The following is a 12,373-nucleotide window of genomic DNA, read 5'->3' as shown; positions in this document are numbered from 1 at the left end:
TTTCTTTTTTTTTAATATATTTTATTTGATCATTTCCAAGCATTATTCGTTAAAGACATAGATCATTTTCTTTTCCTCCCCCCCCCCACCCCCCATAGCCGACGCGTAAGTCCACTGGGCATTAGATGTTATCTTGATTTGAACCCATTGCTTTGTTGATAGTATTTGCATTAGAGTGTTCATTTAGAGTCTATCCTCTGTCATGTCCCCTCAACCTCTGTATTCAGGCAGTTGCTTTTTCTCAGTGTTTCCACTCCCATAGTTTATCCTTTGCTTATGAATGGTGTTTTTTTCTCCTGGGTCCCTGCAAGTTGTTCAGGGACATTACACCACCACCAATGGAGAAGTCCATTACGTTCGATGATACCACACTGAAAGAACAAGTAAATTTAAATCAACAAACTGACCAGTATTTCAATGGGTACTATGGGCCTGCTTTTGGTTAATGAGATGGTCAATGTCCGGTTCCATATTTGTCACTGTGTACCGTAACAAGTGATGCAAGTGTGCATCAGTTAGTCTAGATCTGGTTGGAGATTTCAGATGTTTCATTCTGGAAAAAATCTGTTCACAGACATAAGTGCTGCCAAAGATGGTTGCCAGTTTGAGTGCATGGTTCCTGAGATTAGGATATGTCTCAGAGGGGAGAGATGCATAGAAATTAGGAAAATTGCTGGACTTGAATGTGTCTTTCAGAGAGTCACAATTCTGCAGTTCAGCCACTTCCATTTGGTAAATTGTATCCACATTTTCAATGTCAATAGAAAATGGGTTTCGGAAAAGCTGTATGTCCTGTTCATGGAGATGAAACTCTTTAAAGCTAAATTGGAACTCCTCTTGCAACTTTTCCAGTGAATCCACACATGTTTCTTTTGGGAATGCAATCAATGGTTTTTCTGCTAACAGATTTTGAGTTAAGGGGAGATGGCAGAAATTTTCCTCCTTCACTTGTTTGATAAGGAGGCCTAATTTTACTTCAAATGCTTTCACATGTGATTGCATATCACAGATGAGCTTCCCTTTTCCTTGAAGTTGCACATTGAAACTGTTGAGTAGCTCTGTTACATCTGTCAGAAAGGTGAGGTGCCATTTCCATTCTGCATCGTTGAGCTCTGGTACTTCTTTGTTTTTTGAAAGCATAAAAGCTGTAATCTGTGGAAGTAAGACATAGAAATGTCTCAAAATTCTCCCTTGACTTAGCCAATGGACTTCTGTGTGGTATAGAACATCTTCATAGGCAAGACAGAAATTCCTGAAATTGTCTGTGATTTAGTGCATTAGCTCTAATGAAGTTAACACAAGACACCACAATTTTCATAACAGAGTCCCACTTCAGTGATTTACTACATAGCAGTGCTTGTTGGTGGATGAGGCAATGTATGGCTATTGGATGAGAATGGTTACATTTGTCCATTTCTTGGTTAATGTGAACAATTACTCCTTTCTTAGACCCCACCATGCTAGAAGCACCATCAGTTGTCACACTGGCTCGTTTAGCTCAGTCCAGCTCCAAATCTTTCACAGTTTGGGAAACCTTTACATAGATATTTTCTCCTGTAGTTGTTTCTTTGATGCTTTGCAGTGCAGCAAGCTCTTCTGTGACTTTGAAATTGTCATTAGACCAATGAATAAAAATTAGAAGTTGTGCAGAATCATGAACATCATTGCTCTCATCGAGTGCTAAGGAAAAATAGGAAAGTTTTCTTGCGGAGTTTTGCAAATGCTGATGCAAATTGTCTCCCATTTCTTCAGTCCTTCATGTAATTGCAGATCCTGAAAGACTAACTTCTAAATAAATCTGCCTTTTCTGGACACATCTCTTTGGCAACATAAAGAAGGCACTCTTTAACAAATTCTCCCTCCATGAATGGTTTGCCAGTGCACACTATTAGCTTGGCAACAAGAAAACTTGCTCACAGTGATGAAATATTTAGCTGCTTCTGCTTCACAAAAGTATTTTGCTGAGTTGTCAATGTATTTTTCAGTTTTAATATTTTATCTTTTCTCACATTTCCAACCAAATAATCATATTTATCTTTATGTTGAGTTTGATGGTGTTGACGCAAATTGTATTCTTTGAACACAGACACTATATTCTGGCATCTCAAACACACAGCTTTTTCCTTGTACTGTATGAAAAAGTAATCATAAGCCCACTGTTCTTTGAATATCCTACACTCCGAGTCAATTATTCTCTTTCTTAACGTCATTGTTTCCTAGGGATTCCAAATTGCTATTAGTAAAATACCTACACACACACACATACACACACACACACACACACACAGCCCTTCAAAAACAATATACCAACAATAATTTTGCCCATACAGAGGCATACAGACTGCACTGCCCATCAATTCAGTCTGATCTATGTTCATCAATGCAGCCTTCCCAGTCCACATCATTTCAGCCTCACCAGTGGCCATGTTGGTGGAACTCCACTTTTATCTCAGGCTTACACTAGTGCAGTGTGGGAACCAGCATGATTACAGAGCCGGTTCCTCCACCACCTTTCCAGTTCACACTACCCTGTGCGAACCGCACTGTAATCTGTGAACTCACACAGGAATCTGATTGCATGAGTTTTACCCATGCAATCAGATTCCATGGCAGGAAAAAAGAAGGCATGACACTAATATGTGTCCTCTTGTGGTCCATATTTATCGATCTGTAATTATAGACCATAATACGAAAAACACATGCCTCACTCCCCCCACATAATACAATGGCAATTGTATTGCATAGATGCATCTGGGGGAGTATGGTTGCCATTGTACTACCATGTTTCCCCGAAAATAAGACACTGTCTTATATTAATTTGATCCCCCAAAACAGGGGGTGTCTTATAAAATACCCAGTGGCAGTGGTGGGCTTCTCACAGTAGAGGCCCACCGCTGATGTCACAGGCCAGATCAGCGCTATCCAATGCCTACCTGTATACAGTCCTGGAGACAGTGCTGGGCCTGTGACACTGATTGCCGCTGTTTGGGATAGCAGAGGCTGCAGCGCTGGCTGGGATGGGCCTGTCACACCTTGCACAGGCCCATCACCGCCACCACTATACCGGGCAGCAGGATACACAGTGCGGAATCCTCTCCCCAGATCGCCGCTCACCATGCTGACGTCTGCCATTGTGCAGCCACATAATCCTTTGTACAGCACCTCCTCAGAACAAGGCGCCGTGCAAAGGATTATGTCACTGGAAGTAGTACTGTATGTGAGCGACTCTACACTTTGAGGCACTGCCACATACAGTACCTCTCACTGACCACCAATGAAAGAGGTGCCCCTTCCGGAAGTGTAGTGGGGGCCGGATAAATGGCCTCAGTGGACTGCGTGTGGCCCATGGCCCGTAGTTTGGGGACCCCTGGTCTAAGACTGAAAATTATGGGGAATGAAGGAGATTCCTGAATGAGTGTATGTTGCTTACTTTTAAACTGAATTAAGCATTATAGAGTTTTCGAGCTAAAAATCAGCTTTAAAAAACACTTTGTTCAGCATTTAAATTAAAGACACTTAACAGTCAGAAGGGGAAGGGCCTAGTCCTGGTTCTTTGAGTGGCTAATATTTATTTATTTATTCATTCATTCATTCATTCATTCATTTATTTATTTATTTATTTATTTTTTGAAACCCTTACCTTCCATCTTGGAATCAATACTGTGTATTGGTTCTAAGGCAGAAGAGCAGTAAGGGCTAACTAATGGGGGTTAAGTAACTTGCCCAGGGTCACACAGCTAGGAAGTGTCTGAGGTCAGATTTGAACCTAGGACCTCCTATCTCTAGACCTGACTCTCAATCCACTGAGCTATCCAGCTGCCCCTCTAATGTTTCTTAAACTCCGCCAAAAAGCCTCACTAGAACAAATCATCCTTTTCTGGAAGGTGGCATTTTGTCCTTTTGTTTTTCAAACTTTTTATTTTTATTTACAACCTCATTTCATTAAGATTTTAGGTATTGTGGTTCCCTTAGAAATTCATTTTGGTTGCTAGAAAAATCTTTATTTCAAATGGTAAGAGAATGGAGCAAGGTTAGCCTTTTGACTTTTTCATTTTGAGATACTGGAAAAAATTAGATACCCAATAGGCATGAACTGAAGGATTTAAGAAAGATTAAGTTGTTTGTTCACTGTTCAGTCTCCATGGAGGCTGGCACGATCTGGGCCGTAGAGTTGCCAGTGTATAAGTTCAAATTGGAGGTCACAGAGACTCAGAGGGACAAGCTCCTGAGTGGGGAAGTTGAGCTGAGCTACCCACAGCTGATTACTGAACTTATCCATATCAGATATTAACAAATTTCTTTTATATCTCTCAAGACCAAGACCACAACACTGAACGTTCTTATCATGAAGCTTTTACCATAAGATGCCGGAAGATGTTTGTGCTGTCCAGAGAATCAAAACAGGCATTTGATGCTTTGGAAAAATTTGTGATGAGGGATATTCAAAATGAAGCAACCAAACAGGAATCTGGCAACTCTCTGGAATCTATCCTCAGGTAATGTAGAGGGAAACACTATATGTGTGTCTTTTGGTTGGGGGTTTAGGTAACATAACCACATAGTAGCACGCGGGATTTCCTTGGGTCTGGAATGGAAATACCACATTCCCCACCCCTCCCTTACTTCCTTCAGAACCTGGCTCAAGGTTCGCCTCCTCCCGCATGCCTTCCCTGTTTCCCTGGCTATTCAGGGTCATTATCATTCATTTACATACATTTCACATACCCTCTCCCCCATAGCTACTTCAGTCTTCCCAAGAAGAGTTAAACTACCAGTCCTGGAGTCAGATAGACCTGAGTTCAAATGTGATCTCATACACTTACTGGCTATGGCTATGTGACTCTGGACAAGACATTTCACCCTGTTTGCTTGAGTTTTCTCATGTGTCAAATGAACTGAAGAATTAAATGACAAACCACTGCTGTTTATTTGCCAACAAAACCCTAGATGGAGCTAGGCAGAGTTGGATGTTACTGAAACAACTGAACCACAACAAATCTATTTATATATTTGGTTTTTTAAATTTTATATCCCTCAAGAAACTATTACAGTATTGTACATGAAAGAATCTTTACTAAATTTCTACCGAATGCATGAACTTTTGACTTCATTTTTCTGGGCCTCAGCCTCCACATCTGTAAAATGGAAAGGTAGGACTAAATGACCTTGAAGTTCTTTCTAGCTCTAGCTCTCTCTGTAATCCCGATATTCAGAAGTTAGAGGAAATTAATTTGGGAATTAGAACCTTTACTTCAGAGGTCATCTATTTAGATAATATCTGGCCTACAGAGGCAGCAGGGCCTTGGAAGTCAGGAAAACCTCAAAGAAAAAAACAACAAAAAAACAAAACAAAACCTCATACTGGCTAATGACCAGGGTCAAATCCAGGCCATTTTCTAAGACTTTAAGTTTAAGACTAGGCAGTTAATTGGTGGTGTTGTAGTAGAAAGAGAGTCCTGGACTTTCAGTCAAGAAGACCTAATTCAAATCCTGCCTTGGAAACTCACTAGTTATGTGACCCTAGGCAAGTTATTTAACTGCTATCTGCTTCAATTTCCTTACCTGTGAAATAACACTTCCTTCTAGAATGGTTAAGAAGATCCCATGAGATAAAGTACTTCTATACATAGAACATATCAGGCACTTAATAAATATTTGTTAAAACAAACAGCTGCTGTATGACTTGATGGAGGGAGTCTTATACCACAGATAAAATCAGAGCAATTTAGATGGGACCTGGATTGGTGATTTCATGGTTAGAAGGGGGGACTCTTGGATGAAGAAATTTTCTTTCCCAATGCAGGTCAGGACCTTCTCTACAACTTAGAGATTCGCAATTTCCTAGAGCTTTGAGAGGCTAAGTAATCTACCCAGGGTTATAGAACCAAGAATTGTCAGAGGTAGGACTTAAAACAAGGTCTTTGTGGTTTCAAGGCCAGTTCCCTATCCAGTCAGTAAGCATTTATCAAGTGGTGACTGTGCCAGGCATTGTGCTAAGTTTTAGAGATACAAAGAGAGGGAAAAGACAGTACCTGTACTCAAGGGGGCTGTCTGTCTTAATGCTTAAATAATCCTATCTCAGAAAAATAAATTGGGCAAGAATGGCTGAACAAATTGTGGTATCTGATGGTGATGGAATACTATTATGCTCAAAGGAATAATGAACTGGAGGGATTCCATGTGAACTGGAACAACCTCCAGGAATTGATGCAGAGTGAGAGGAGCAGAACCAGGAGCACATTGTACCCAGAGGCAGATACAGTGTGGTACAATCAAATGTAATGGACTTCTTTACTAGCAGCAATGCAATGATCCAGGACAATTCTGAGAGACTTATGAGAAAGAACACTCTCCACATTCAGAGAAGAACTGTGGGAGTAGAAACCCAAAAGAAAAACAACTGCTTGATCACATGGGTCGAAGAGGCTATGATTGGGGATGTAGACTCTATTTATCACCCTAGTGAAATATCAATAATATGGAAATAGGTCTTGATCAATGACACATGTAAAACCCAGTGGAATTGCTTGTTGGCTATAGGAGGGGGCTTGAGGGAGGGGAGGGAAAGAACAATGAATAATGGAACCATGGGAAAATAGTCTAAATTAATCCATTAAATAACATTTTCCAAATTAAAAAAAAAGAAAAAATCACCAGAGCCAGATGGGTTCCCAAGTGAAATTCTATCAAACATTTAGAGAACAATTAATCCCAATACTATATAAAATATTTGTGAGAATGGGCAAAGAAAGAGTCCTACCAAACTCTGTTTCTGACACAAATATGTGGTGCTGATACCCAAGTGAGGAGGAACAAAAAGAGGAAGAAAATTGTAGGTGAATTTCTTTAATGATATAGATGCAAAATTTTTAATTAAAATACTAGCAAGGAGACTATAGAAATATATTACAAGGATCATTCACTTATACCTTGAATATAAGACTGGTTTAATATTAGGGAAAATATCAGAATAATTGATCTTGTTTAATAATTTGTTATTAATATAATAACTCTCTATTAATATAATAAGCTCTCACTTGTGGCTCCTAGTAGCTGCTAGCATGCGGCAGCGGCCACACCCCGGGCAACAGCCTTGACAGGCCGGCTAAACCTTGTGAGGGTAGCCATCGGGTCGTCATCGACCCATGGTGAACCAGGGCTTTGCTCACCCAGCATGTGAAGACTGCTTCGGCTGAACAGACGGAAGAAACCAATAAGAAGGTTCAACGGCTGAGAGGGCGATGCAGCAAAGCACTGTGGAGTGCTTAGAGCATGTTGGAACACAAAGGACAACACGGCCATCCAATGCAGCTGAGGAAGTCTCCAGGTGTAACGACTTTTCATGCCACTGGACCCAGGCTTCCAATGCCGAGAGAGTGGGACTGTCTCTGTGCAAGGACTTTTCCACTTAAATCTCCTTCACGCACAAGTATCTTTGTGCACACTCATCTATCATAGATGAAAACACACAAAGACAATCATCATCCTCAGTTACCGAGAGACTACTACTAATATAATAATAACAAACCTAACATAAATCACATAATTATCTCAGTAGGTGCAGAAAAGCTTTTGACAAAATACAATATTGATTCTTATTAAAAACATCAGAAAGCATAGGAATAAATAGGCCTTTTTAAAAAAATGTTGTTATATCTATTTAAAACCATCAGCAAGTATCATCTGTAATGAGGATAATCTAGAGGCCTTTCCAGTAATATCAGAGGTGAACCAAAGATGCCCATTATCCACCACTATTATTTAATATTGTGCTAGAAGTTCTAGATTTAGCAATAAGAAAAGAAAAGGAAATTGAAGGAATTAAAGTAGGCAATGAGAAAACTAAATATGACTCTTTGCAAATCATATTTATGGTAGATATTATAGATATATGATATGATTGATATAGTAGATATAGTAGATATATGATATTTATGGTACTTAGAGAATTCTAGAGAATCAACTAAAAACGTAGTTGAGTTTAGCAAAATTTCAGGATACAAAATAAACCCACATCTATATATTATCAACAAAATCCTGCAGCAAGAGATAGAGAAATTCCATTTAAAATAATTCTAGACAATATAAAATACCTGGGAATCTACTTGTCAAGACAGAAATTATGTAAACACAATTACAAAATGCTTTTCACACAAATATCTAAACATTTGGGATAATATTGATTGCTCATGGCTAGGCCAAGCTAATATAATAAAATGACAATTCTATCTAAGTTAATTTACTTATTCAGTGCCATACCAATCAAACAAAAAAAAAAACTATTTTAGAGAACTAGATTACCCTCCTCAGATATACCCTCCTTCTATATACAACTCAGTATATGGAAAAAGAGGGACACTAATGCACTATTGGTGTTGTGAACTGGTCCAGCCATTCTGGAGGGTAATTTGGAGCTATGCCCAAAGGGTCATAAAACTAGGCATATCCTTTGACCTAGAAATAGTGCTATTAGGTTTGTATCCCAAAGAGATCAAAGAAAAGGGAAAGGACTTCTGTGTACAAAATATTTATAGCAGCTTTTTTGTGGTGGCAAAGAATTGGAATTTGAAATTGAGATGATGCCCATGAACTGAATAATGGCTGAACAAATTATGGTATATAATTCTGATGGAATATTATTGTACTATAAGAAATTATTATTTTACTATAAGAAATGGTAAGGGGAATGGTTTCAGAAAAACCTGGGGGGCAACTGGGTAGCTCAGTGGATTGAGAGCCAGGCCTAGAGACGGGAGGTTCTAGGTTCAAATCTGGCCTCAGACACTTTTCAGCTGTATGACCCTGGACAAGTCACTTAACCTCCATTGCCTAGGGCTTACCAGTCTTCTGCCTTGGAACCAATACACAGTACTGACTCTAAGACAGAAGGTGAGGGTTTAAAAAAAAAGAAAAACCTGGAAAGGAGCTAAGTCAATTGTACAAAAAAATCAAGCCATTCCCCAATTGACAAATGGTCAAGGGACATGAAAAGGCAGTTTTCAGATAAAGAAATAAAAACTATCAATAAGCACGTGAAAAAGTGTTCTAAATCTCTGGTAGAGAAATGCAAATCAACCTCACACCTAGCAGATTGGCCAATATGACAGTAAAGGAAAATAATGAATGTTGGAGGGGTTGTGGCAAAATTGGGACACTAATGCATTGCTGGTAGATTTGTGAATTAATACAGCCATTCTGGAAGGTAATTTGGAACTACGTGCAAAGGGCTTTAAAGAACTGCCTACCCTTTGATCCAGCAATACCACCACTAGATTTGTACCTCAAAGAGATAATAAGGTAAAATACTTGTACAAAAATATTCATAGCTGCGCTCTTTGTGGTTGGCAAAAAATTGGAAAATAAGGGGATGCCCTTCAATTGGGGAATGGCTGAACAAATTGTGGTATCTGATGGTGATGATCTGGAGGATTTCTATATGAACTGCGAGAATCTGAATGAACTGATGCAGAGTAAAAGGAGCAGAACCAGTAAAGCATTGAACATAGAAAGTAAAGCATTGTGGAACAATCTAAAGTCATGAACTTTCCTACTAGTAGCAATGCAACAAGCCAGGACACTCCTGAAGGACTTATGGGAAAGAAAGAACCACATTGAGAGAACTATGGGAGTAGAAATGCAAAAGAAGAACATATGACATCATTTATCACATATATATATATATTTATATATATATATATATATACACACACACACACACATATATGTATATATGGGTATGTGATTTGGGGTTTAGGCTTTAAAAAATCACTCTAAAGCAAAAATGAATAATATGGAAATAGGCAACACAAGTGATAACATTTGTACAACCCAGTGGAATTGCTTATCGGCTCTGGGAGGAGTGAGAGAAGAGGGGAGGGAAAGAAATGAATCATGTAAACATGGAAAAATATTTAAAAATAAAACTAAAAAAATAAAGAAAAGAAAAACCTGGAAAGAAGTACATGAACTGGTGCAAGGTGAAGTGAGCAGAACCAGAACATTGTAATGGCAATATTGTATGATGACCGATTGTGAAAGACAGCTATTCTCAGCAATACAACAAATAATCGAAGAAAATTCTGAAGAACTTAAGAAAGATGCTATCCACTTCCAGAGAAAAAACTGACGGATTCTAAATGCAGTTTGGAGCATAGTTTTTGGTTTTTTAAATTCTTACTTTCTGTTTTAGAACCAATATTGATTCTAAGGCAGAAGAGCAGTAAGGGCTAGGTGATGAGGATTAAGTGACTTGCCCAGGGTCACAGATCTAAGAAGTGTATGAGGTCAAATTTGAACCCAGGACCTCCTGTTTCTAGACCTGGTTCTCAAACCACTGAGTCACCTACCTGTTCTCTAAAGCATAATTTTTTCACTTTTTCTTAATTTTTATTTACTTATTTTTTGCCATATGGCTAATATGGAAATGTTTTACATTAATTTGGAACTCAAAAAGATTTTAAAAGGAATGTTTAAAATAAGCAACCCATTTTTAAAAAGATTATCTTCCTCTCCTCTCTCCCCCTAAAAAATCCCAGAATAATATTTATTTGCTGATAAGCAAGGTGTGTTGTAGGTACCTTTCCTGTCACTTATATCCTAGTTTAAGTGAAATCATGGCTACTTAAATTAGTTTCAGATTGAAAGAAAAGAGACTTAATTTTGCTTTATGCTAGATTTAGTCAGTGGACCTAGGTTCCAGGCTCAGCTACACGGCTTCCTTTGCTGTGTGAACTGGTGAATCATTTAAATTCTCTGGGTTTGTGATACTCTCTTTTGAGAGCTCCCCTGGGAGAGAACAGCAATGCCTGTCATGCCCAGCAGCAAACATTAGTATTGTTGGCTGTTATGGGCACAGCAGGGCTAGTGCACAGGTTTTTTGAGAATCTTGTCTTTGCAGTCCAGGGTCCGTGGGATGTTTTATCCTTTTCCCAGGAGGTGAAGCCTTGGAGAGACAGACAGACAAACAGACAGAGACAGAGAGAAAGAGAGAAGCAAAGACAAAGAGAGGGAGAGGGTTGGGGAGAGATAGACAGACAGACAGACAGACTGACTGACTGTTCATGGCCTGGGACTTGGCTCATAGTATGTGCTCCATTTGGAGTGTCCATTCTGGGGGCCTTAATTCCTTCATGTATAAAATGTAGCAGCTGCAGTTCATTTCTGAGGACCTTTCTAGCTTTGAGTCTGTGATCTTACTATATGGATTCTGCATAATCACCGTGACCTTGATGCTTTTCATTTGATGATTCTTTCAGTTTGCTATTTCATTAAGCTATATTGTGTGTCCATTTCTTCTTTGGGCCTTATTTGTTTTAGGCTCGTCCACTATGTGGAAGGAGACCATAATTCCCTGTATACACTGTAGTTTAGTTTTCTTGCCATTGCACTTCCCTCAACTTCTTCTGCTGCTGACGCACCCTAACCTCCATTCTTATCTCTTAGAGGTATGGTAATATTGGTTCCAGAACAGGACAGGAAATGTTCTTCAATTATTCTCACTAGCAAAGAGATCATAGGATCATAGAGCAGGAAAGGACCTCAGAGGTCCTCTAGTCTAACTGCCTCATTTTGCAGATGAAGAAATGCAGGCCCAGATGATGTGGGGCTGTTGAATTATCCAAATGGAGACTTTTCAAGGAAGTATTCCTTCCTAAGAAAGAGAAATATCCTACCACTACTTCAGTTCTCAGTCTGTGAAGCCCACATAATTTCAAATAGACCCTTGTTTTGTAGGGATGATCCAGGGCCCAGATCCCATCTCTTGTTTCTTTCTAGCTTGGAGCATTCCCAAGTGGTCACTAACTTCTTTGGGTACCTTCGTGGATTATGAGGTCCATGTCAGGAGAGGATCCACAGTTGGGGCCCTCCACTAGTATGATTAACAGACCCTAAAAATTGGACATATGTATTCAAATTAGAACTATTTGAAATCATAATTATGTAAAATATGGTAACTAATTGCAACCCATTGGGAATATGCAGTGTGAATGTGAATAATGTGCTTAACTTCATGGGCTTAATTATTTGCACTAAATGGGGTACAGCTGTCCTTTTGATAAACATAGTATAGCAATAGAAGATGTATTTGAAATATGTTTTCTTTGAATGCCTCAATTTGTGTATTTGAAAACCTAGACTTAAAATTTTTATTTTAAATGAGTTTTTATTGGTGTCTTTTTTCCACCCCTAAAACTCTTACCTTCAGTTTTAGAATTGATACTAGGCAGAAGAGCAATGAGGACTAGGCAAGTAGGGTTAAATGACTTGTCCTGGGTCACATAGTTAGAAAGTGTCTGAGGGCTAGATTTGAACCCTGGACCTCCAGTCTTCAGGCCTGGCACTCCACTAAAATAGCTGCCTTTTTTTAAACTAT

At 39.1% G+C, this 12,373-nt stretch overlaps 1 protein-coding gene across 3 annotated transcripts in view; it reads left to right on the top strand.

Annotated features, from left to right (window-relative positions):
* LOC100021696 (putative tetratricopeptide repeat protein 41) overlaps positions 1 to 12,373 on the top strand; it is a 113,263-nt gene that overhangs the window by 38,604 nt on the left and 62,286 nt on the right. For all 3 annotated transcript variants that reach the window (XM_007503343.3, XM_007503342.3, XM_007503341.3), the window contains exon 4: positions 4,316 to 4,496. In XM_007503343.3, the coding sequence (XP_007503405.1) occupies positions 4,316 to 4,496 (181 nt within the window). The remainder of the gene's footprint in view (positions 1 to 4,315; positions 4,497 to 12,373) is intronic.

The sequence above is a fragment of the Monodelphis domestica genome, chromosome 5, assembly GCF_027887165.1.
Source record: "Monodelphis domestica isolate mMonDom1 chromosome 5, mMonDom1.pri, whole genome shotgun sequence".
NCBI classification, from domain to species: domain Eukaryota; kingdom Metazoa; phylum Chordata; class Mammalia; order Didelphimorphia; family Didelphidae; genus Monodelphis; species Monodelphis domestica.
The sequence above is the reverse complement of the archived record's forward strand: the minus strand, read 5'-3'. Positions and strand labels throughout refer to the sequence as shown.